The 25,512-nt window shown below is 50.9% G+C and overlaps 1 protein-coding gene across 1 annotated transcript in view; it reads right to left on the bottom strand.

Annotated features, from left to right (window-relative positions):
- The window catches only part of GRID1 (glutamate ionotropic receptor delta type subunit 1), a 984,507-nt gene that overhangs the window by 716,248 nt on the left and 242,747 nt on the right, over positions 1–25,512 (bottom strand). Inside the window, exon 4 of the mRNA XM_049894341.1 lies at positions 9,598–9,803. Coding sequence (XP_049750298.1) covers positions 9,598–9,803 — 206 coding nt within the window. The remainder of the gene's footprint in view (positions 1–9,597; positions 9,804–25,512) is intronic.

Below are 25,512 nucleotides of genomic sequence, written 5' to 3'. Positions count from 1 at the left end.
CCCTTTGTAAACACCTATTCCTCATGCTGCTGCCTTCCTGGCCAAAGGGGCCACCTGCTAATAAGCCACAGAGTCTCCCGCAGGGAAGAACCAACACTTTGCTCAGCTATTTAAGAGCTCACCAAGGAAGGACAGAACACCAAGTGCCTGAGGCCTGTTTCAGGTTCACAACCCCTCTCTTTGACCCCAGGATGGATATAGACGTGCTTCCAAACAGCCCGAGTGAGGCCTTCAGTGCCACTGGGCACCGAAAAGGTGGTGGCATGACTCAAGATGTCACTAGAAATAACAATGTGAAACCAGAAAATAAAAGCCCAACAAAATTCAGGCAATTTTCCCTCGGTGGTTGTTTTAACACTCTTTTGAAATATCAAAAGTCAAACACTAAATTCTTTCAAACCAATGTTTCGCTCTGTGCTCCTACTCTGCTGGAGCACTAAGAATGGTCTACCCCCAGGTAACTGGGCCTATTGCCATGGCCTGAGAAGAATGTCCATGTGGGGGCAGAGGTCAGAGCTTCCAGGTCCCCTCCCTTCATCCATTCCTTTGTCAGCCACCATAAGCAGACCCCAGAAAGGCATTTAAGAAAGATGGGCACACCAAGGTCCCTGTCTTTAAGAGCACCCAGGTCAAAAGGGGAGAGAGATGCAAACAGATGGCCTCAGTACAAGCAGTTATGTGCTGTGTCAGCTGTGATGTGGTACCAGCAAGGGCAGTGTGTCCAGGATGTCAGGGGCATGCACCACGAGGTGCCACTGGGCTGTCACAGAGAACAGGGAAACAGAGCCGGGCTAGACCACTGCCTGGCCAGCATCCAGGGAGGGAGCTCACGATGGCTTCCCAGTACAAGTGGGGTTTTGAAAGAGGAGCAGGAGTGTGGTGGCAGAAAAAGAAGGGGACCCGTACAGGGTCTTGGTCACAGGCCCAGATAGCAGAGCTCTCCACCTCTGTTTCCGCTCCCCGTCTCAGCCAGGCCCCGAGTCTGACTGCCTCTAGCACCCACTAAACCTCCCAGAGTAAACTAGAAAATAGCTCATCCTCATGATCTCATTTCTAAGAACTTATAAGGGGAGCAAACGAATTTCTCAGACTCCCAACACTTTTGAGAAAGAGCTAAGGTTTTAAAGTCTATAAACAGTGGGGTATAATTAAATGCAACTGTGGGGCCACATTTAAAAATTAATCTTCTATAATTAATTAGTAATCTAAAATATTCTGGTAAATGATACTTAAATGGCACAGAATTATCCCAGCTCTGAGTGATAAAGTCATCTGCTGAAGATTTACAGGGCCGGAGTGAGAAATATTTGCATACATCATGTGGTACAACAGAGCATTGCGATTATTTAATTTACCTTTGCTATAAATGTATTAAAAAACACAATCTTTATATTCAATTTGTGGAAGGCTCACTCACTGCAGCAAATCTGGAGAAGCAACCGATTCCAAGTCAGGTGTTAACCCACACCGTGCATCTAGGAAGGATTAAATTGGCCTCTGGCCGTGCACCTTGCCTGGGAAGCAGGCAGGAACACTGGGAGTGGACCCTCCACTTTCACCCCTCCCTCCTCATCTGCTCCAACCAGTCTGGGTCTTCAAGATCCGTGGGAAGCTTTTCTACCAAAGGGCTGTTCCCCTCCTGCTCTTTCTTCCATCCTTCTCGATACAGAAAGAGATGGCTAGTGTCCGTCTAACTGCAAAGGTCAATGCCATCTGCTGCAACCCTCATTTGGTCATTGCCATTTCTTTCTCATGGTACAATCACACCCTTGGACTTCCCTGATGCCAGCAGCGCCATTATCCTAGTGCCTGCGTGTGTGTGTTTAAATATGCACAAGTGTGTGTGTTCGTGTAGATGTGCACCTGTGCCTGTTGAGCTACACTAGTTTGAGGGTCTGTTTGCACTGGTGTGTATAGCTGGTCGCTGTGTGCGCGCGTGTGTGTGCACGCGTGTGCCCAGCCTCCCATCCATGGCTACTTATCCTCAGCCTACTCCCCAACAAACTCATCTCTCTGCACCCTGCTCTCCCTACCCTGTGCCACAGCGAGGTCCAAGAACACCCCATCTGCATGAACAGTTCAGCCCCTTGTCCGGCCCCCACTTGAAAGCACCATTCTGAAGCAAACTCAAGCCCTTCCAATAGGTGAGGTTTTAAAACCAAAGCCTCTTAGATGATAGCCTGTCCTGGGACGTTGTTTACCAGAGAAAATGGCAACCAAGGCATGCACAGGAAAGCCTGGCTTCAGGCCTGTTCTCTTGGAAGTAACGAATATAAGCTACCCATTCATGTATTCCTCAACACTGCTATGTGTCAGACTCTGTGCTGCTCGCTGAAGATAAAATGGTGAACACCATGCAGTCCCTGCCCTTGAGGGGTTTGCAGTCTTGGAGGAGGGACAGATGCGTCCAACATCTGTGGGGCACACAGAGATGAATGGTGCCCAGGCCACAGGAGGCCCAGGAAGGCCGCACCTGTTTGCCTCTGGAACTATGAACTAAGAATTGCAAGACCTTCTCCATGAATAACACAGATTGTTCAAAACAATTTAATTTTTTTACTCTCCAGTCAAACAAAAGAGACAGGAAGAGGCAGCGAGGGGCAGAAATAAAGAAACAAAAAGAGAGAAGGAAGCCTGTCGTTAGGTGCCATGGAGTTGGTTCTGACCCATAGCCACCCTATGTAAAACAGAACCAAACACTGCCTGATTCTGTGCCACCCTTACAATCATTGCTATGTTTGAGACCATTCTTGCAGCCACTGTGTCAGTCTATCTCATCAGGGGTCTTCCTCTTTATCGATGACCCTCTACCTTACCAAGCATGATGTCCTTCTCCAGGGACTGGTCCCTCATGATAACATGTCCAAAGTAAGTGAGATGAAGTCTGGGCATTCTCACTCCCAAGGAGCGCTCTGGCTGTAATTCTTCCAAGACAGATTCGTTTGTTCTTCTGGAAGCCCATGGTATATTCAATATTCTTCGCCAACATCATAATCCAAAGGCATCAATTCTTCTGTCTTCCTTATTCATTGTCCACCTTTTGCATGCATATCAGGCAACTGAAAATATCATGGCTTGGGTCAGGTGCACCTTAGTCCTCAAAGAGACATCTTTGCTTTTCAACACTTTAAAGATGTCTTTTGCAGCAGATATGCCCAATGCAGTAAGTTGTTAGATTTATCGACTGCTGCTTCTGTGGGCGTTGATTGTGAATCCAAGTAAAATGAAATCCTTGACAACTTAAATATTTTCTCCATTTATCATGATGTTCTTATTGGTTCAGTTGTGAGGGTTTTTGTTTTCTTTATGTTAAGGTGTAATCCATACTGAAGGCTGTATCCCTTGATCTTCTTTAGTAAGTGCTTCAAGTCCTCTTCACTTTCAGCAAGCAAGATTGTGTCATCTGCATATCGCAGAGTCTTCCACCAATCCTGATGCCACAGTCTTCTTCATATAGTCCAGCTTCTCTGATTATTTGCTCAGCATACATACCGAATAAGTATGGTGAAAGGATAAAACCCTGACTCACACTTTTCCTAACATTAAACCACGCAGCATCTCCTTGTCCTGTTTGAAGGACTGCTTCCTGGTCTATGTACAGGTTCCACATGAGCGCAATTAAGTGTTCTGGAATTCCCACTCTTCGCAATGTTATCCATAACTTGTTATGATCCACATAGTCGAAAGCCTTTGCATAGTCAATAAAACACAGGTAAACATCTTTCTGGTGTTCTCTGCTTCCAGCCAAGATCCGACAAGAGCAGTGATATCCCTTGTTGCACATCCCCTGCTGAATCCACCTTGAACTTCTGGCAGTTCCTTATCGATGTACTGCTGCAACCGTTTTTGAACAATCTTCAACAAAATTTTACTTGCATGTAATATTAATGGCATTGTTCAATAATTCCTGCATTCTGTTGGATCACCTTCCTTTGAAATGGGCACAAATATGGATCTATTCCAGTCGGTGGGCCAGGTAGTGCTCTTCCAAATTTCTTGGCATAGACAAAGGAGCACCTCGAGCACTGCATCTGTTTGCTGGAACATCTCAACTGGTATTCCATTAATTCCTGGAGCCTTGTTTTTCACCAATGGCTTTACTGCAGCTTGGACTTCTTCATTCAGTATCGTTGGTTCTTGATCATATGTTGCTTCCTGAAATGGTTGAACATCAACCAATTCTTTTTGGTACAGTGACTCTGTGTATTCCACCCATCTTCTTTTGATGCTTCCTGCATCATTCAACATTTTGCCCATAGAATCTTTCACTATTGCAACTTAAGGCTTGAATTTTTTCTTCAGTTCTTTCGGCTTGAGAAATGCCAGGTGTGTTCTTCCCTTTTGGTTTCCTAACTTTGCAAATTTCATTATAACACTTTACTTTGTCTTCTTGAGCCACCCTTCAAAATCTTCTGTTCAGCTCTTACACTTCATCCTTTCTTCCATTCACTTTAGCTACTCTACATTCAAGAACAAATTTCAGTCTCTTCTGACATCCATTTTGGTCTTTTCTGTCTTTCCTGTCTTTTTGAAGCCTTTTGATTTCTTCATGTATGATGTCCTTGATGTCATTACACAACTCATCTGGTTTCGGTCATTAGTGTTCAATGTGTGACATCTATTCTTTAGATGGTTTCCAAATTCAGGTGGGATATACTCAAGGTCATATATTGGTTCTCATGGACTTGTTTTAATTTTATTTAGCTTCAATTTAAACTTGCATAGGAGCAGTTGATGGTCTATTCTGCAGTCAGCCCCTGGCCTTGTTCTGACTGATGATATTGAGCTTTTCCATTGTCTTTTTCCATAGATGTACTCAGTTTGATTCCTGTGTTTTCCACCTGGTGAGGTCTACGTGTATAGTCACCGCTTATGATGTTGAAATAAAGGTATTTATGACACCTAAGTCACTGGTCTTGCAAAATTTTATCATGGGATCTTCGGCATCACTTCTATCACCAAGGCCATGTTTTCCAACTACAGATCATAAATACAAAGGCACAGATGAATGACAGATGAATGGTCAAAGTCCTGGAGTCTCAAAAAAAAAAAAAAAACACCCAGAGCTCCCCCTCCCCTCTACTCACACACACATACCCAGAGGATCCTCAGTGAATGAGTGCTCTGGGGTGCAGCTTCTCTGCTGGCCACAGCCTCCGGGCATGGCAGGTCTCGGGGAGAAGACAGGCACCAGTTCTCTGTTCTCACTCATACTTGATATGGTGCCTCATCCACAGCAGGCATTCAAGCAGTATTTGCTGGATGGCTGGACAGACGGACGAACGGACAGATGGATGGATAAATGGATGGATGGATGGATGGACAGATGGACCGACGGATGGAATCCCCTTCAGGAAGATGAGATGGAACCCAGGGACAAAATTTACTGTGTACTGGAGGTCTCCTCATCACACCTGGCCGGGAGAAGAACAACAGCTGTAAAACAGGTGTGCCCCCAATAGCCCTAGAGCTGAGTTTACACAGGTACTTGTAAGCTGTTCACCTGTAAGACACTGAAAAGGACCCTAACGGTAACCTGATCTGAAGTCTGAACTCCCCATCCAGGACTACAGAGCTCTACCTGCTGGTTTCCCAGCCTCAGCTCCAGGCACGCTCCACCCTGCACACCCACTGCTGTAACCACCACACCTCACAGGTCCCTGGATACAGAGGTCTCTCCAGGTTCCTTGGCCCTAGCCCCTCCTTGAACTAATGCAAGTTCATTGCTATAGTCCCTGCCCCAGCATCACCTACACCAGGAAGCATCCCCTGACCCTCTGACTACCCCTACCTCTCCCTGGCCAGTGGGCCTTGCTCTATCCTCGGTGCTCTTCCAGGACCTTGCACACACCTCTGCTAGCAAAGGTGAAGGGATCTGCTTACACTGCTGTCTTCCCCACCAAGCTGGGAACCCCATGACATCAGGGACAATACCCTCAGTGTCTAGCCCAGCATTGGGCACATTAAATGTTGGAGATATGAAAGAGAGGACATATGAGAAGAACAGAGAAACTCCGGCAGCCCACAGATGGAATTCCCAGAAGCAAGGCCTCCGCCCTCAGCCCTCTCAGTCACTGTCATCTTGCCCAGTACAGGAGTGCTGTGGCCCCTGGAGTGAGGAAAGAACACACACACACACCTCCCATGGTGGCGGCTCAGGCAGGCAAGCTTACGTGAGGACAGCATCATAGATGCTGTCTGTTGGAGTCCCACACAGCAGCCCAGGGCCCAGAGCAGAGCCCAGGCCGAGCTAAGAGGAAATGACCACAACTCACTCCCCAGCGAGGTAGTGATTGCAAAGAGCCACCTTCCCACACTCAGAGAGTGCCAGAGCCCAGCACAGAGCAGGGCCAGCCTGCTAAAAGGAGGGCTCCCTTCATGGTTGTGCCCTCAGTGGCCCCAAGAGCAGCCACAGGGTGGGCTCCAGGCCAGGGACCAGGAGAGCATAGAGAGCTGTGGCCCGCTGACTCTATGTTCTTCCCCAAGCCTCCACTCCCCAAGGGAGCCCCTCACACTTTGTTCAGGTCATACACTGGTGCGATGATTAAGATGGTGATGAAAAGACCTCCAAGGAGGGACCTGAAATCAGATTAGGCGATGGAGGGTGAGGGAGTCTAGAGGAGGGGACTGTCACATGTGCTCATGGGGCCCCAGGCAGGTCCCGTGCCTGTGCCTGCCTCACCCACCACCCCTTCCAGGCCAGGCTGCCCTACCCAGTGGAGTGGTGACCAGAGAGAGCTCAGCGACCGGCTGAGAGCCACCACCCATGGACACTGTGTGGAGAAGCAGTACCCCAGTGCAGCACATTGATACCCTGTGGGGTCACACAGCTGTGAGGCACGCCACGCAGAATTTACTAACAAAGTGAAAGCTCCAGCCTCAGCAGTGAGCTTACATGTAACACAGCAAAAAGAACCTGAGCAGAGTCCAACTTCCTCCCTCACTCCCATTCATCCAGGCCTTGCAATGGGGGAGGGGAGCAGTGACAACCAGGTACTCCCACAACCTGTACCTGGCAGTACTTTGCCCCTGCCGCCACCTGCAGAGCAAAGCACACTATCCACATGCCAACGTGGCTGCAGGGAGCATGGAGCCATTTTACTTCCCCGTAACACTGCTTTGAGTTTCATGGAATTGCAGACATGCCCTGGGAGTGGGTCACCCTGTGAGCATCCTCTGTCCTTGTCACAGCAAAGAACCAGCTGCATTCATCTGCTCAAGGAGCCCAGTGATGCCTCAGGCAGTGAAAGAAGGCCCTCATGCAGAGACATGCAGGGCTAGGGAGCCATACCGTTTACTGCAGCTCCAGAGTCTGTATGCTTCCCGTCCTGCTCTCAGTAGACCTAGGGTGGCCATCCTTAAAGCCCTTTGAGCACATGCAGCCTCACAACCTCTGTCCGCCCCAGCAGAGCAGTCAAGCCACATCTCCCCCTGTGAAGCAAGCGCAGCCTTATTTAACTGCAAGAAGTTGTTTTCTCCACAGTCACTCCAGCCATGGGGGAGAGAGGAGCTCCACAGTTGATCAAACATGGACTCCAGTCATGTCCTTCCTGGCTGCTATTTGTGTGATCTTAGCACCTCATTTAATTCGGCTTTGGTTTCTTCATCTGCAAAGTGTGAGGGCCAGAGAATGCATATGAAGGGCTAGGCACATGGTGGTCCCAGGAAATGGGGCTTCCTCCCCGACCTGATGGCCAGGATTTTGGGCCAGAGCCCAAGGCCCTCCCCAGCAGGAGTGGAAGGGGACAGCAGGGGCAGTGGCCTTGTGCCCAAAGCCCAGACCCTGTCCTTCCCCACAGACTGCCACCATTACAGGTGCTTGTCACTCCTGCCGCTTAGAAGTACCCACTCCAAAGGCATTCCCAGCGCTGTGACACCCAGCAAAGCAAGACTTTCCAAATGCAGCCTGGGAAAGCAGGCAGGCAATGGGCCAACGCCTAGCCAAGTGTATCTAACACTGCAGGAGTTTGCATAGTTAATCATTTGGAAATAACACCTTTGGGCTACCAGACTTGGCTAGGTCTAAATCCTTATAAGGTCTAGAAACAGACAGGGGTTGAATTCATCTGGAAGGAAAATGCATGAATATGTACAGCAAAAAGAGAATGGATGCTGATTGAGATGCGGTGTCCGAACTGCTTCATATCTGCCATCTCCTTCATCCCTATTTTACAGATAAAGAAACTGAAGAGAGGAAAATTTCCCAAGATCACACAAATAGTAGGTGGGTTAGCTAGGACTTGACCCCAAATCTATATAACTCCAATGCCAATTTTCCTTCTACTCCTGTGCTTAACAGCTGAACAGAGGAAAGGAAGCAAGGAGAGGAAGAAGGAGGCTGGGGGTGCACTTAGCCCACACCGTCACTGCAGCAGAAGCAGGCTGGGGAATTTAGCGACAGCAAAGCAGCTCTGTGATCAGACTTCTGGAAATACACTGCCGGGAACATTCTGAGAAGGGCAGAACACATTAGCGATGCTAACGTCCTGGGCTGCCCATTACTGAACTGAGTCAGGCCACACAGCGGAACACGTTCTGGTGAAAATGCCAGGAACCAACAGGACATCACAGCCCCCTGGCCACTGGTGCCATCCAGACCTGATTAGCCCAAAAGCACCAGGGCTGCCAGTCAATTGGACCAAATTAACCACTTGGAATTTTAAGTTCTCCAGCAGGGGCCTTCATGCTGGGTCCTGAAGCACAAGGCAACATTCTGAGTTATAATTAATTACAAGGGAACACAGAACCAGCCAGCAAAGTACAGCAAATGGGATTAGCATCATTCTGCCTTTTACTTCATCTTACTTTCCAACACAGAGCGTCTAAAAGGAGACGGCGACTGGGCAGGAGTATCCAGCCACCTTGTGCCTTTTCAGTCCACGCCTGCTCTCAGCACAGCACTGCCCCAGCACAGTCCCCACAGCCCACCCAGGCCAGAGACATACCACCAGCCCAGCCTTCCCCTCTCTGCCGTTAGATCACCGAGCTGTCGTCCATTGGCCAGTTCCTAGAATATATCTAGCTGTCTGTCCTCAAATTAATGGATTCTTTAAAAAAAAAAAAAAAAAAAATTTTTTTTTTATTTATTTATTTTTTTTTAAGCGGCTAGGTGCTGTCTTCACTAGAAGTTCCTAACCCCTACTAGAGGCGTTTTCAAAAACCCGCCGATCGGCCCACGCTCCGCGTATCACCTGGCGATCAGCAGCAAACACATTCTGCAGGTGCTAACGAACCCCAAGGCAGAGCTTCCCCCCTCTGCAGAGAGCTGGAAATTTATTTTACCCCTAGAGGCTTATATCTGTCAGCAAAGAAACTGAAATTAAAAGGGGGAGGGGGTTGCCAAATGTTGCCCCAGAAAAGCCAGGCAGTGACGGGTCACAGGCTCCACCCCAGCTGCCCCCAGCCTCTCTGGGGCTGGCCAGGCCTTGGTCACCGGTCTGGGACCAATCAGGAGCAGAGCCGTGCTTGCATCCCCCTTCAAGGCTGTGTGTGGCTCCACATCTGTTCCGGCCATCACCAGTGAACTTTGTTGCAGCCCAGCTGAGCCGTCCCCACAAAGAGCCCTGGCCTCAAGCCATCGGGCACAGGCTGACCTACCTCATTGATGAATGCGTGGGCTCCACGTGGGCTGAGCAGCAAGATGGCGCGGCGCAGCGTGTCCCGGTAGCGGTTCAGCTCCTCTGTCTTCATGGTGGTGAAGAGGCTGGTGAACACCTGGCTGATGTTCTTATCTACCTTCTGTAAAGAGACATCAAGGCCCAGCCGTGAGGCCTGGTCCAGGAAGCTCTGAAGCCCACGGATATCTGAGCAGAGAGGGGAGAGTAGGAAGAGAAGAGAGTTGTCTGTAAGTGGGAAGAGGCTTTGGAGGGCATCTAAGTCCCACATCCTCAACCCATATGGCCACTCTCCTCCTAGGCTTCCCAGGAGAGGGAGGGCAGCCAGGGCTGGGGCAGGAGTTGGGATATTCCAAGGCCATCACTATAGGGGGCAGGCCCAGGGTTCAAGTTTGCCTCCATGGTCCACTGATCAGAGATTGGAAGATACCCATTTAGTCCTTGTGTCCCTCAACAGCTCCCATGATGGGGAGCCTGATCTGCTGTCTACAAGTCCTGTAGCCCAAAAGCGCTCCTTTTGATGAGCTCCGTTTCCCTCCCTCCTTCCAACCAATGAGCCCAGTTCTCAGTTTGTCCTCGAGGCCACATGTGCTGGCAGGCCCAGGCGTGGACCCAGTTCCCTTCACCTCGCTCTGTTTCCCACTCGCTAGTAAGCTGAGGCTGCTGCCTGACTTGATCTGCCCTGGCCCAGCCTCAGGACACCAACCAGTTCCAGCCCTTGGTGCTGCTCTTTCCCTGTGCCCTCATATCCCAATCCTGAGGCCTGGGACCATGTCTTATTCAGAGACCTGGGTCCCCACCCCAGTAATGGCACCCTGGTCTTCCTGGATGAGACTACCTCCCATTCACTTTCCATGTGACTCTCACTCCAGGCCATGAGACCTAGGCCTGGCCAACCAGAATGTCACTTCCTGACTGACTCAGGGATAAGCAGATGACCCAGGTGGCCCCCAGAGACTTGGTCTGTCCCTGGCTGGAGCACCTGGCACAGAGGCCTGTTCTCACCTCTGGTTGCCAGGAGGGCAGGAAGCAAGCACCAGGCAGGAGAGGAGTATGGAAGCTGGAGTGACTTCCCAGGGGATAGCATCCAGGGGGGCCCAGCACCCAGCTACACTACACGTTAGTACAAATTTACCCTTGCGAGGATAGCTTTTACTTTGAATCAGGGCCCAAATCTCTCAGCAGCCCTATCTAAGCCATCTGGCTTCCCCAAAGGGAGACCTGACAACAAATGGAGCCTGTGCAGAGGAGGAGGTCCGTAGGCAAGGCACAATCATGATGAGGTCACCGGAGCTCTGGGCCAGCTGTGCCTGAACCCCGCTGTTCTGAGATATTCAGTTTCACAAGTCAGTCAACTCCCTTTGTTGCTTAAGCCAACTTGAGTTGGATTTCTGTCACCCGCAGACAAAAGTCTTAACCAATATGCCACTTTTTCAAAGCCTAGGATGGTTCCTTAACCTGGCCCATCCCTGCATCCCACCTCCCAAAGCAAAGCTAGTCCTGTACCATGCCCTGCAGCTGTGCTCCTGGGCTGGGGCCAGACCTCCCAAAGGACATGCTAGGCCTGCCCAGTGCACAGACTGTACCCTCCCACAGGCACGCCCAGGCCCATCTAGTCACTGATGAAATTCAAAGTCAACAGGAATAACGTTCATTCAACCAGACTGCTGTTTTTCGGCTAGTCCCTTCCCCACACTTCGGCTCCATGTCTGTTATAGGAATTGAATTGTGTCTCCCAGAAATACACGTTGGAAGCCTAACCTCCCTATCTGTGGACGTAAATCTCATTTGGGAATAGGTTTTCTTTGTCATATTATTGAGGCCATTATCAGTGTAGGGTGTGTCCTGAAGCAATCACTTCTGAGATAATAAAAAGAGCAGATCGGACAGAGAAGCAAGCACAAGTGGGGGAAGATAGAGGCCATGTGAAGATCACCAGGGAACCAAGGAACAGAAACTGGCAGGGACGAGGATCTTCCCACGAAGCCAACAGAGACAGCCTTCCCCTAGAGCTGGTGCCCTGAATGCAGACCTCGAGCTTTCTGAATTGTGAGAAAGCCACCCACTTGTGTTATTTCTGTTACAGCAGCATTAGCAAAATAAGATGGCCTCCATTCTGCAAACCTTGTGAGCACCCCAGGAGGTGGACACCGTGTGAACTCCAGAAGGGTCCCTGGCTCCCCGGCTGGCCAGGAGGAGGGCTCTCCACTATGTTTAATGTCAGTGGGACTATGACAAGGGCCACTGAGATCCAAACAAACGACCAAGAAGGGGAGTGGGGCCCCATGGCAATTCTGGCTGGGGGCGAGCGGGTGGCTGTGGACATGGCCCTGTTCCCTGCCACAGGCTCTGACACTCAGTGTGTTGTTGTTGTTGTTAGGTGCCGTGGAATCGGTTCTGACTCATAGCGACCCTATGCACAACAGAACAAAACACTGCCCGGTCCTGAGCCATCCCTACAATCGTTGTTATGCTTGAGCTCATTGTTGCAGCCACTGTGACAATCCACCTCGTTGAGAGTCTTCCTCTTTTCCACTGACCCTGTACTCTGCCAAGCATGATGTCCTTCTCCAGGGACTGATCCCTCCTGACAACATGTCCAAAGTATGCAAGACACGGTCTTGCCATCCTTGCTTCTAAGGAGCATTCTTGGTTGTACTTCTTCCAAGACAGGTTTGTTCGTTCTTTTGGCAGTCCATGGTATATTCAATATTCTTCGCCAACACCACAATTCAAAGGCGTCAATTCTTCGGTCTTCCTTATTCATTGTCCAGCTTTCACATGCATATGATGAAATTGAAAATACCATGGCTTGGGTCAGGAGCACCTTAGTCTTCAGGGTGACATCTTTGCTCTTCAACACCTTCAAGAGGTCCTTTGCAGCAAATTTACCCAATGCAATGCATCTTTTGATTTCTTGACTGCTGCTTCCATGGCTGTTGATTGTGGAGCCAACTAAAATGAAATCCTTGCCAACTTCAATCTTTTCTCCGTTTATCATGATGTTGCTCACTGGTCCAGTTGTGAGGATTTTTGTTTTCTTTATGTCGAGGTGTAATCCATACTGAAGGCTGTGCTCTTTGATCTTCATTAGTAAGTGCATCAAGTCCTCTTGACTTTCAGCAAGCAAGGTGGTGTCATCTGCATAACGCAGGTTGTTAATGAGTCTTCCTCCAATCCTGATGCCCCGTTCTCCTTCATACATTCAGCATCAATCAATCAAATATAAGTAAACAAAAAGCCTTCTAGAGACTACTGTTGTTGCTGTTCTTAGGTGCCATCGAGTTGGTTCCAACTCATAGCGCCCTACGTACAACAGAACAAAACATTGACCAGTCCTGCACCTTCCTCACAATCGTTACGTTTGAGCCCGTTGTTGCAGCCACTGTGTCAATCCATCTCGTTGAGGATCTTCCTCTTTTTCCCTGACTGTCTACCTTACCAAGCGTAATGTCCTTCTCCAGGGAGGGATTCCTCCTGATAACATGGCCTAGGTAAGCGAGACGAAGTCTCTAAATGTGCTGCAGCACACCCAGACACTGCTGCTGTGCCCACACATAACGCCATACACCCAGAGACCGCTGCTGTGCCCACACATAACGCCATACACCCAGAGACCGCTGCTGTGCCCACACATAACGCCATACACCCAGAGACCGCTGCTGTGCCCACACATAACGCCATACACCCAGAGACCGCTGCTGTGCCCACACATAACGCCATACACCCAGAGACCGCTGCTGTGCCCACACATAACGCCATACACCCAGAGACCGCTGCTGTGCCCACACATAACGCCATACACCCAGAGACCGCTGCTGTGCCCACACATAACGCCATACACCCAGAGACCGCTGCTGTGCCCACACATAACGCCATACACCCAGAGACCGCTGCTGTGCCCACACATAACGCCATACACCCAGAGACCGCTGCTGTGCCCACACATAACGCCATACACCCAGAGACCGCTGCTGTGCCCACACATAACGCCATACACCCAGAGACCGCTGCTGTGCCCACACATAACGCCATACACCCAGAGACCGCTGCTGTGCCCACACATAACGCCATACACCCAGAGACCGCTACTGTGCCCACACATAACGCCATACATCTTAGCCTGGGACTGCAGAGACCCTCTAGCCCCAACAGCTTCTGCCATTTTTGTTTTCTGTCAACATAACCCACCTCCACGACCACTACTACTACCAGAAACCAAGCACCCAGTGCTCCAGAAACAGTAGCTCTCTGCCCTTCCCTGGACATCTTCCGTCCCTGTGTGCATATACACACAAATACACATGACATATCACACACACACCACACATATTATCACACAGAAACCACTCCACACACACACACCATAGACACCACACACACCATACTACATACACACCACACCACAGACACACACCACACACACACACACAGCAGACACCATACACACAGCACACACCATAAACACCACACACACGTACACACACTATACACACACATACCACACACACACCACACATACTACATGCTACACAGACACCACACCAGACATACACACCATACAGGCACACCACACACACCACACCACACACTGCACACCATATGCATACCATACACACCACACGTGCACACACACCACATACACCAGACACCATACACAGCACTCATACCACATACACCACACACACACCCTCTGCCTGGATGTACATTTCTGCCTCGAAGTTTACAAAGTCCCACCCCCGCCCCATAGAAACCCGACTCAAACCATACCTCCCCTTTGAGGCCACCTCAGATCCTTCTAGTCAGAATTAATGCCTCCCCAAATTAACAACTAGAGTACATGGGAAGTAGGAACCAAGTCTTCATTTCCCCATTCAACCCCCAACCCCTAGTGCCTAGCTCAGAGTCAGGGCAGTAAAGTTCGTGGAATCGAAGGGAACCAAAGCCAAGGGCCAACCTGAAGCCCAGAGTGGGTTTAGCAACCACAGTGGCCACATATCTGACCAAGACAAAGCCCGACCAGGCAAGAGCTGGAATTGGGCAGAGTTTTTATAAGTCTAAGTTACAGGTGTGACTATCTGGCCACTTCTGAAAGAATCAGATAGTCACTGAGTATTTCAAGCATTTTCTTTCTGAAAAGTAATTGAAACGAAAGAACACATTTCGAATTGCTTCTCCCACTTTTTTCAATTTCTGAGAAAGACCCCAGCACAGAGCACACTCATGAAGAATATTTTACAATCTGTAACGTACATAGGTACGCATGAAGGCTGCACCTCACACCCAGAAAAGTTCACTGTTAAAAGTGTTTTGGTAATTGGCAAATTTTCCAAAGGCTGAGGCACAATTTTGATTCTATGGATTTCTTCTACTTCTTCCCTAGCTGGTCCCAAATAGATGCTTCAAATTTCTCCCCAGATGCAGTTTATCCATAATTAACGTTCATTCCCAAGACCCCTGCCCAAGCTCTCCTCCTCCTTTATGCCCACCCCCACCACCACTCCCAACTCAAAATGCCCCCAACTTTGTCACAGGCATAGAACAGTCACAGAAACAGGGCTGAGGCTTCGTCAGGTGAGGAAGCATCTGCCATTCCCAAGAGACAAGGTCCCGAAGGCTACCTGCTTGCAGCTCCAAGCCAACCCCTCCCCTCTGCCCCAAATCCGTCTCATCCCCCTCCTGCCCACACACTGGCTGCCCAGCTATGCCTTCCTCCTTTCTCCCCTCCAGTCCTTTCCCCCTTTCCACCCATTCCCTCTCTCCCTTCCTCTTTTCCTCCCTTCCTCTCCCTCCCTTTCTCCTTCACTCCCTTCTTCTCTCCTTCCTTCATTCCCCTCTCTCTCCGCCCTTCCTTCTTCCACAAATATCTTCTAAGCACTGCTCCAAGCCACACCCTATGCTGGGCACTACAGCAGTGCACATAAACACCTCACAGCTGTTCTCAAGGAGATCTCAGTCCCGCAGGGAAGGCTGGCCCTCAAGCAGACCCTCTACCATTAGCCAAGCACCCGCTTTGTGCCAGGCTGGGACCTGGGCTCTCTGCAGGCTACATTCCATGAATAAACAAATGCATGCAAACCAAATGTGTTACAGAGGACGTCTCTACAGAAGTAAGGAGGCGCACAGAGAGGGCCTTGGGAAATCAGCAGAGGGATGCCAGAGATGTGGTAATGCACTTGGAGCCCACGCTCAGTACAGCAGGAGCTGGGCCTCCCGTCATGCGTGAGCAAGGCCATGAGCAGGCACGCCCAAGGCCCAGGTGAGCAGGAAGCCCCTCAAAGCCATGTCCTCCATCCTTAGCAACACCGTGGCCAGTTCCAAGTCTGCTTGCCCAAGGCCTTGTCTGGGAGGAAGGCTCTCTGTCCTGGCCACACTCCCAGCTGCCCAGGCAACAGTCAGGTCTAAGGTCCCAGTCAGCCTCCAGAGTGACAGTTCTCCCCAGATGAGACCCACCCTCTCCCATGGTGGCCTGAGGAGGCAAAGCTCAGGGAGGAGGACAGGAGAAGCAGGCCTGTGGCCTCACTCCTCCCGCTAGCCCACCTTCAAGGAGCTCAGCAGAAATCAGAGAGGCACACTGTACTCAAGGCCCATGCTAGGGATGGTGAGGGAGCTGGGAGGGGGCTGTTTCCTGTCTGCCAGGTAGTCAGGAGGAAAGGTCTCAAGAAGCCATCTGCGAGTGCAGGCCATGACCAAAGCATGGGCTCAGAGCCTGCCCTCACTAGCTGGGTGGCCTCGGGCAAACACCCTCTCTGAGTCCACTTCTTTATCTGCAAGACAGAGCCCACCACTGTCTTCACAGGCACGCTGGGCTCCTTCAGGGAGGGGCTGACATCCCAGCTGGCACTGTGCAAAATAGATGCTTGGTGGCTGTCAGCTCCCTCCCAACCTTCTTCCTCATCGGCACTGTGAGGAACGCCCCCAAAGGGCTCCCAAATAAGCAAATCATCTCTCTTGTTCTGGAGGCTCATCAAGAAGGGAGATGCCATCCTGACAAGCGGACGACACAATAGAAGACTAAAAAGGTCGGCTCTCCCTCCTGCGATAATGGAAATTCCAAAGTTTTAAAGTGGCTGAAATGTCATTGAAAACTCTGAGAAAGAGAACTAATTTCTGCATATAATAGGAGCCGATAAAGACCCAGGAACCTCCTTCTTTGATCCAAAACCAAAAAAGCCACACCCATTGCAGTCGGGTCGATTCTGACTCACAGCCACCCTATAGGACAGACTAGAGCTGCTCCATAGGGCTTCCACGGCTGTAAATCCTTACGGAAGCTCATGCCACATCTTTCTCCCAAGGACCGGCTGGTGGGTTCGAACTGCTAGCCTTTTGGTTAGCAGCCAAGTGTGTAACCATTGTGCCACCAGGGCTCCCTTCTCTGACCAGGTGGTGCAAATGATTAACGCACTCAGCTGCTAAATGAATGGTTGGAGGTTTGTGTCCATCCAGAGGCACACTGAAAGAAGGCTGGTGATCTACTTCCAAGAAACTAGCCACTGAAAACACTGTGGAGCATAGTTCCACTCTGATACCCACGGGGGCCACTGTGAGTCGGCGATGACTTGACGGCCGCTGCAACTGGTTCTGCTCCGACAGGTTTCAGAAATAGCCATGAAACCACAGAAGAGCAGATTCTGGAAAGGGAACATGGACCCTCTGGGTGATGCCTGTTGGGTACGCTACATGGGGCATCTGCACACACGTGACATTTCGGGTAGCGGGACCTATGTGTAAGCATCCCTGAGTCCCTTCCTGGAGCCCCTGCCATGGAGGGCATCTGTTGATTATTACATGTTCCACTTCCCACCAAGTTCTGCTCCTTTCCATTTTTCAGAAACAAACACAAGGAAAAAAACATTTTAAATAATCAGGCTGGAAGAGCAAGATTAAAAACAATTTAAAATAAACGTCTACTCTGGCACTTGGAAAAAACATACCACGCTGCATTAAGTGCTTTGAATTAAGTAAATTACACCAAGTAACTAATTTACATAATGATCAAAATTTGCATTTTACACATGTTATGATGAAAATGGGTTTATAAAATAATTCTTCACCAACTTCTGTTCTGAATTGCGTTCCAGTATTTGGATAAAATTCTGTGTTTATCTGTGACTGTCGTCCATGTCTCAAATCTCTGGCTCCTTCAATACTTTTTAGTTTTTTTTTCTTTTTAATCTGGCAGGTCCCTTACTCCCACTGCAATAAATAGTCACTTTGATTTGCAATTCCCTTCCATCGATGGAGTGAGATCATATTTTTAAAGGATCCATGATATGCTAATGATTCTTAGAATTTTCACAAATAAAGTTTGATGTTCCCGTCGCCTTTCACTCACGAGGTATTTGGTATTGATTTCAGCAGTTCTTTCTCCTGGATTCACAGAGATGGTTTTCAAAGTCCTCCAGCATTTGATGCTATCTCTTCCAGATGAGGATCCAGACTGGCATTTACAACAGGCCACCCAGAGGTCCATCGGGGAAGGAGCAAGACCCTGGATCTAGGGGGTACGCACAAGACCCCCAGGAAGACCCAGCCTCCAGCCCCTTCAGGTCCTTGGTCCCCAGCAGGTCAGGGACCAGAACACTTAGGTGCTCCATTTCCTTTCTCCCTTTGGACAACCTATGGGGTAGGGATAACGTCCCCATCTCACAGGTGAGAAAACTGACAACCAGCAGGAGGAATGGCCCATGTCTGAGATTTCAGAGCACTCTGGATATTGTCCCACGTTTCTCTCTAATTTAAGTAAGATTCCGAAACAAATCTGGAGAAATAATTTCCAAGTGTTGATCCAAAACAGCCACCTTTGCATTTCCAAGGGGTCCCAAAGCTGGGGATGCTGGGACAGTCCTTACATCAAGTGCCTACTGATGGCAGACCTGGTGCAGGGGCTTCCCTAACTACCATGCATGTCTTTTCCCATTTATCCCTAGAATGACCTGATGCCATAAGAGCCTGTACACTCCCCACTTTGCAGCGGAGCACACGAGGCACAGACATTAACATCTTGTCCAGGGCCATCCAGCCAGTAGGGAATAGGACTTACAGGGTCTGAATCCAGGTCCTCTGACTCTAGAACCAGAGTTCTGCACCCATGTCCGGCCAGGGCACAAGAAGGAGGCAGGTCTGTGATCCTCACCACAGCCTGACACCCACACTTCATCCAACCCTTGAGCACCCCAAGGGACTACCAGATGGTGTCCATCTCACAGATAAGCCACTGGCTGGAAGCCAGGATTCAAACCCAGATCTATCTGCTGTGACAGGCTCTGCTCTCTGCTACACTCAGAGGCAAGGCCTCCCTGGCCCATCCCAGGCCCACCATCGGCCCACGGAACCCCAGAGACACCTCACAGCACCACAGTCAAGTGAGGAAGTCTAGCTTTGACGACTCCAAGGAAGATGAAGGATTGAGGGGTGCCATTAGCAGCTGTTCATCTGCAATCAGAATCAATACCTGACATCACCCAGTGAGATGCAGCATCCCCATTAGTTCTGGAAATGACCACTGGTAAGAAAAGCCCACATTCCCAGAAACAGCAGCCTCGCTGGGCTAACTTGGAAGCAGCCCTGGGCTGGCTCCCACCCTGCAGACTGCCGGGGGTCACCCAGGGACACCCCCTGCTAGCTGCACTCCTGTCTCCCCTGCCCCAGCAGACCCCCCTGATCTGGGAGACCAGCAGCAGCCAGGTGCATGTGGGGCTCCCTGGTCATCATGCAGGCTCCCTCAGACAAGGCTGTAGGACCAGCCCTTTGCTCACCTCACCACTAAGACCCTCACCAAGCAAGTGTGGTGCCCTGCTGTGGCGCCGAGACAATCAGACACTGGCCCACCCTACTCAAGGCCTGTGCTAGGGACAATGAAGGACCTGGGAGGAGGCTGCTTGCCAGGTAGTGTCAGGGGGAAAGGTCTCAGGAAGCCATCTGAGAGTGCAGTCCATGGGCTGGGACTTCAGGAAGAAGAGGCATTTTCTAGGTGGACAGGTAGGGAGAGTGCTCCAGGCCACCAGGACATGGGCATCAAGGCCTCCTGGGGCCCAATGGCCCACTGGGGGGCCTGCCGATGGTTCCACTGGACATGAGGGGCATGAGGATGGTGTCCCACCCAGGAAGATAACCATGTTGGCATTCCTGAAATGGGCAAGAAACCACACGATGGAAGGAGGACATCAGGCCAAGACCAGGGCATGAGAACACAGCCACACCAAGCCCACCCCTCCTGGCCACCACAGTCAAGCCTCTGAGGCTGGAGAAGAACAGAGAAGCACGAAGTCAGTGCACTAGGGCTGCCCTGGAGGGCACGTGAATGCATTCACCCCCTGCCACACACACACAAACACACACACGCTCCCAGTGGCTCTGCCTGACTTCTATCGGGGCTGTGGCTATTGGGCAGGAAGAAGGGCACTTGTCAGGGCTTTGGGATGGACAAAGAGGAGATGGGCTCATCCACACGCTGCCTTGAACCTGGGTGTGTCTCTTAAGTTCTCTGACCTCAGTGGCCGTTTCTATAAAATGCAGAGCGACAACTTTGACGATGGCCACAAAGCACCTAAGACAAGCTTATGGAGGCTCAGGAACATGGTCCTACTCTCTCCTCCTTTGCCGTGGCCAGGCCCCACCCCTGTATCCCATCAGCCCTGGCTCAGGGGCCCTGTCTTACAGTTTTCCTTAGACCTCAGAGCAAACCTTCTTTAACTGATGTGTTTAACTGGCACAATTGCTCTTTGATATTTACTCGGGTTAGTTTGTCTCCTCTGAAGCCTGCCTTTGAAAAGGTGGCACCTGCAAAGCTGAGGGTGGTGCTACCCCCAGGGGCTCACAGATGTCACCACACTTGTAGGGTCTACCACAGGCCACCCGGCAGGACTAGGGGCTCCAGCCAGGCCGCACCCCAGCTGCACATGCCCAACTGGAGCCGTGCTGGCACTGCCACCCTTAAAGACCTCACAGTTGAGAAGGAGGGACATATAGAGAGCCATCTGAAAGGCAGGTGTGGGCAGGGCCAGGTGGAAGGGGGCAGGGGGGCAGGGTCCTCTGCTCCGGGGGTACCAGGGTTAGGCCTGAGCTGGCATCCAGCCACGTTGGGGCCGGCAGGCAGAGGTGGGCACCTCTCAGGAGTGAACACGCCATTGTCAGGGCTCTCTTTGCTGCAGCAGGGAGCAGGGTCCAGGGATGCCATGCACATGAGGCTGGGGTTCAGACAGGGCAGACCATGGAGGCCCTGGAAGAGGCCAGGTGGTGGGGACACTCCCTGGGGTATAGGAAGGGGTTTGATTTGGAAACATCAGTTTGGCAGTCCCGGGAAAGAGCAGGGGTGTGGCCCAGGAGGGACAGGTAGAGGCTGAACATGGGCCAGGTGAGGGCAGTCAGGGAGGAAGAAGAAGGAGCAAAGGATGATGGGTGCCCAGGTTATGCCCGCAGGGCCTGTGGATGGTGAACCAGTGACCAGGGACAGGGAACATACTGGGTGGCCAGGAGACTCAGCCCCGGGAAGACATGGCTCAGCCCCAGGCCTGACATTGGGTACACAAACGCTTCCCCTCCTCTCTGCACACATTCACTCACACACGCTCACATGTCTGCAGTCACACAGCCACACACACACACACACGCCCACACTCAACTCACTCACACAGTCACTCACATTTACATACACACACACACACACCCAATCATACCCACATTCACATATTCCTCATATATATTCACACTCACACACCTACATTCACACATAATTACATGCATTCACACATTCTCACACACCCTTGCTCATGCACACTCATACATCCACACACTTGCTCACATCCACTCATACTCACATCCACTCATGTACATACTTGTTCTCACACACTTGTATACACACTTGCTCACATCCACATATACATACTTGTTCACATACACTCATACATCCAATCATATACACACTTGCTCACACTCACTCACATACACTTGCTCACATCCACATATACAGTTGCTCACACTCATACACACTTGCTCACATCCACTCATACATCCACTCATAGACACACTCACTCACACACACTCATACTCACATCCACTTATACACTTGCTCACACGTACTCATACTCACATCCACTCACATACACTTGCTCACACACACTCAGACTCACCCACATACACACTTGCTCACACACAGTGATGTGCTTAAGCCAGCTTGTACCATCTCATGAGAATCTATTGTTAAATTTTCAGAAATTTTGTGAGCAAGTTATTACATTCAGCCACTATAAATTAAATTACATAAGCCCAAAGTTAAACGAATTATAGTAAAACAAAATTAACACTCAAAACTCATTAGTTTGTTAGATTTTACTTTTATCTATACTCTTAAGGCTACTTCTGTCTATTGTGTCTGTAGGGTAGAAATACTATACAATAGTGTGCTACAGGCATCTCTATCCTCTCACATCTCTCCAAATCAGCCACGGTGGGAGTGCTCACGCTACGGGAATCAGCAAACACTACAGCGCAGGGCTTCTCTCAGAAAGCTGGTTGTTACCAGCACACCGCAGTACACACAGGATCACACACATTCATACTAGTAGTCAACCCCACACACTTAACAGTCACATATTCCCTCACACTGACACACACTAATACACACATTGGCAGTCAGCATACACATATATACACACATGCACACACACACACTGACATTCACACATTGGTGTTTAACAGACAGGCACATACACGCTGACACATACATACACTAACAACACACACTGGCATTCAACACATGCACATACGTGCACTCACATTCAAATACACTGATTCTACGCACCCTAACACACACTCACACACACTGGCACTCAACACATACACACACTCACACATACCCTCTCACTCACATCACCCACGTCATCAGAAACTACACCCACTCCCAGGGAGGAACAAAGGTTGCTCCGAAACGGAAGACATCGAGCACCCTGCTCTCCCTCGCCCCCCTCCACCCTGCCCTGACCACGGGAGCTGGTCTCCCCACAGGGGTCTATGCTGCTGCCCCCACCCTGCTCTGGCCACGGGAGCTGGTCTCCCCACAGAGGTCTATGCTGCTGCCCCCACCCTGCCCTGACCACGGGAGCTGGTCTCCCCACAGGGGTCTATGCTGCTGTCCCCACCCTGCCCTGACCACGGGAGCTGGTCTCCCCACAGAGGTCTATGCTGCTGCCCCCACCCTGCCCTGACCACAGGAGCTGGTCTCCCCACAGGGGTCTATGCTGCTGCCCCAACCCTGCTCTGACCATGGAAGCTGGTCTCCCCACAGGGGTCTATGCTGCTGTCCCCACCCTGCCCTGACCACAGGAGCTGGTCTCCCCACAGGGGTCTATGCTGCTGCCCCAACCCTGCTCTGACTATGGAAGCTGGTCTCCCCACAGCAGTCTATGCTGCTGCCCCTACCCTGCCCTGGGAAGCAGAGGATCCCTGGCCTCTGTGGTGACTGTGGAGCACGAAGATGGCAGAGATCATTCATAATTGGGCCCGTGGTCCATGGGGCCTCGGGGACTGCAAGACTGGATGATGTGGCCAGACTGCCCACCCAGGAGCCAACCCAGATGCCCAAGGGCTTCTGTGGCCCTACGCAGCGCAGCGTTCAAAACACACCTGCTAAGTCACAAAATTAAACTCCCATCTGTATTAATTAGGAAGCGGCTCTGCCAGGCCCCACAAGCCTGATGGGACTGCTGGGCCACCCGTCACAAGTTAGTTACATCCTGCCGTAACCTCTCAGGCCAGATTACAAATGGGATGCAGGGTGCGATCTGGGGGAGGCAGAGTATTATCCTGAAATGTAATTTGAACTTTCCTTCAAAATACCATCCTCAGGCTGATCCATCATATCCCCCCAACTGGCCAGGGCCTGCCATAAGACAGAAAAAGAGGTGCATCCATCTCCAGCCGATAGAAGGCCCTGGAAATGCCAGGGTTGCTCTAGGGCTCCAAGGAAGGTGCAGACAACTAGGCTAATAGGATGATCAATGCTGGGTGAGGGGCAGCCTCAGCCACAGGAACTTGGCTGCCAGGGCCAACTCCGTCCCCACTCCCCCTCCTCCTCCTCTTCTGAAGGGCAGATGTCCTCCTGGCCAGGAGCACAGGGCCAAGGGAAGCAGGGGCATGAACTCCCATCCTGGAGCACCTCTGGATGCCGTCCCCACTCACTCTCATATACTCCTCCCAGCAACCCATGAAGGAAGCACTATTATCCCTAATGTACAGATGAGGAAACCGAGGCCCAGAGCGGCTCAGTAACTGAAGTAATAGAGGCTGACCCGGGATTGCAACCCAGGTGGGACTGACTTCACCCCACACTGCTGCCTCTGGAGAAGCAAACAATAGTGCCTCAAGTCCCAAGGATCACTACACACGCCACCATCTCCAGGAGAGCCCAGGGACCTGTCTAACTCTGGGCATGCCTCCATATCCCAGGGCCCATCCCAGCAGCAGCAACTGCCTCTGAACATGGCCCTGGGGGTCAGTGATCCCGAGTGAACTATTCACCACTGCATATCGCAAGTGCCAAGCACAGAGCCTGTCCCATAGTTGCTATTGCTGATGGGTGCCATCAAGTCAATTCCAACTCATAGCAACCCTACAGGACAGGGTAGAACTGCCCTATAAAATTTCCCAGGCTATAATCTTTACGGAAGCGTATTGCCAGGTCTTCTCTCCTGCCGAGCCACTGGGTGGGTTCAAACCACAGACCTTTCGGTTAGCAGCCAAGCACTTAAAGGAGCCACCAGGGTTCCTTTGGCACATAGTAGCTGCTCTATAAATCCACCTGGAGAAAGTGGTTGAATTAATTAACGAAAGGTGATTCTCCATCTGGAGTAGAAGCTTGGGTCCAACCGTTCTGGGTTGATGCAGAAGCCCAGGAGTGGGCTGGGTCCTGCAAGCTGAGGAGGAGGGGCTGGCAGGGTGCTTTAAAGACTGGCTGAGAGCACCCACCTCTGCCCACAGCGTCTCCCTCAAGAGCAGCCACCATGGAGGAAGCCGAGGCAGTGAACCAGGCACCCTGCATTCCCATCTCATTTATTTACCCCAGCAGCTCCTCAAAAAAAAAAAAAGAAAAAAAAACCAAATGAACTGCAGTCTAGTTGAGTTCAACTCACAGCGACCCTATAGGACAGAGTAGAACTGCCCCATAAGGTTTCCAAGGAGCCACTGGTGGATTCAAACTGCCGACTGTTTGGCTAGCAGCCGAACGTTTAACCACTGTGCCAGCAGGGCTCCAGCAGAGCAGTTCTATTATTATGCTCAAGTTAAAATGGCAAAACTGAGACTCAAGTAGGTGCTGGAGCCAAGATTCAAGTCCATGTCATTCTGACCCCAGAGTCCCTTCCCTTAGCCTCTGCTGTGCAGGGACATGTCTAGCTCCCCAAAGTCCCTCATTACTATTAACCCCTCTACCTCCCAGGAAAACCAACAGTCAAAAATGAACACACTCTGCCAAGTACCCCCTCTTCCCACCACAGCGCCATGGCTCAATGGCTGGCTGAGGGGTTGGGGACCACCCTACGCTGATGCTGGTCCTGAGCCACTCTAGCCTGCCACTGACTGCTCAGGGCCTGGTGTCAGGCTCCCCGGGCCCGGGTCAGCACCAGCCCACCACCCCTGTGGCCTCAGTGCAGGACAGCAGGTGGGCTCTGTCACAGGCCACAAGCATCTTCTTTCACCAACTTAGTAAGAACACCTGGAGGAGCAGATGTGGGTTCTGAGTCAGAATTGTCACCGTAATTGTAGTGATTTCCAGGTTAGAAAGAAATGAGCACCACGAATGTGTTGGAACTAGTCCTACCCTTCTGAAGTGGCAAGAGAACACCATTAGGAGATAAACAGGAGCAGTTCACCACAAGCTCTGTCACCAGGAAGAGAGATC

This window comes from Elephas maximus, chromosome 8, assembly GCF_024166365.1.
Source record: "Elephas maximus indicus isolate mEleMax1 chromosome 8, mEleMax1 primary haplotype, whole genome shotgun sequence".
Taxonomy (NCBI): Eukaryota; Metazoa; Chordata; class Mammalia; order Proboscidea; family Elephantidae; genus Elephas; species Elephas maximus.
The sequence above is the reverse complement of the archived record's forward strand: the minus strand, read 5'-3'. Positions and strand labels throughout refer to the sequence as shown.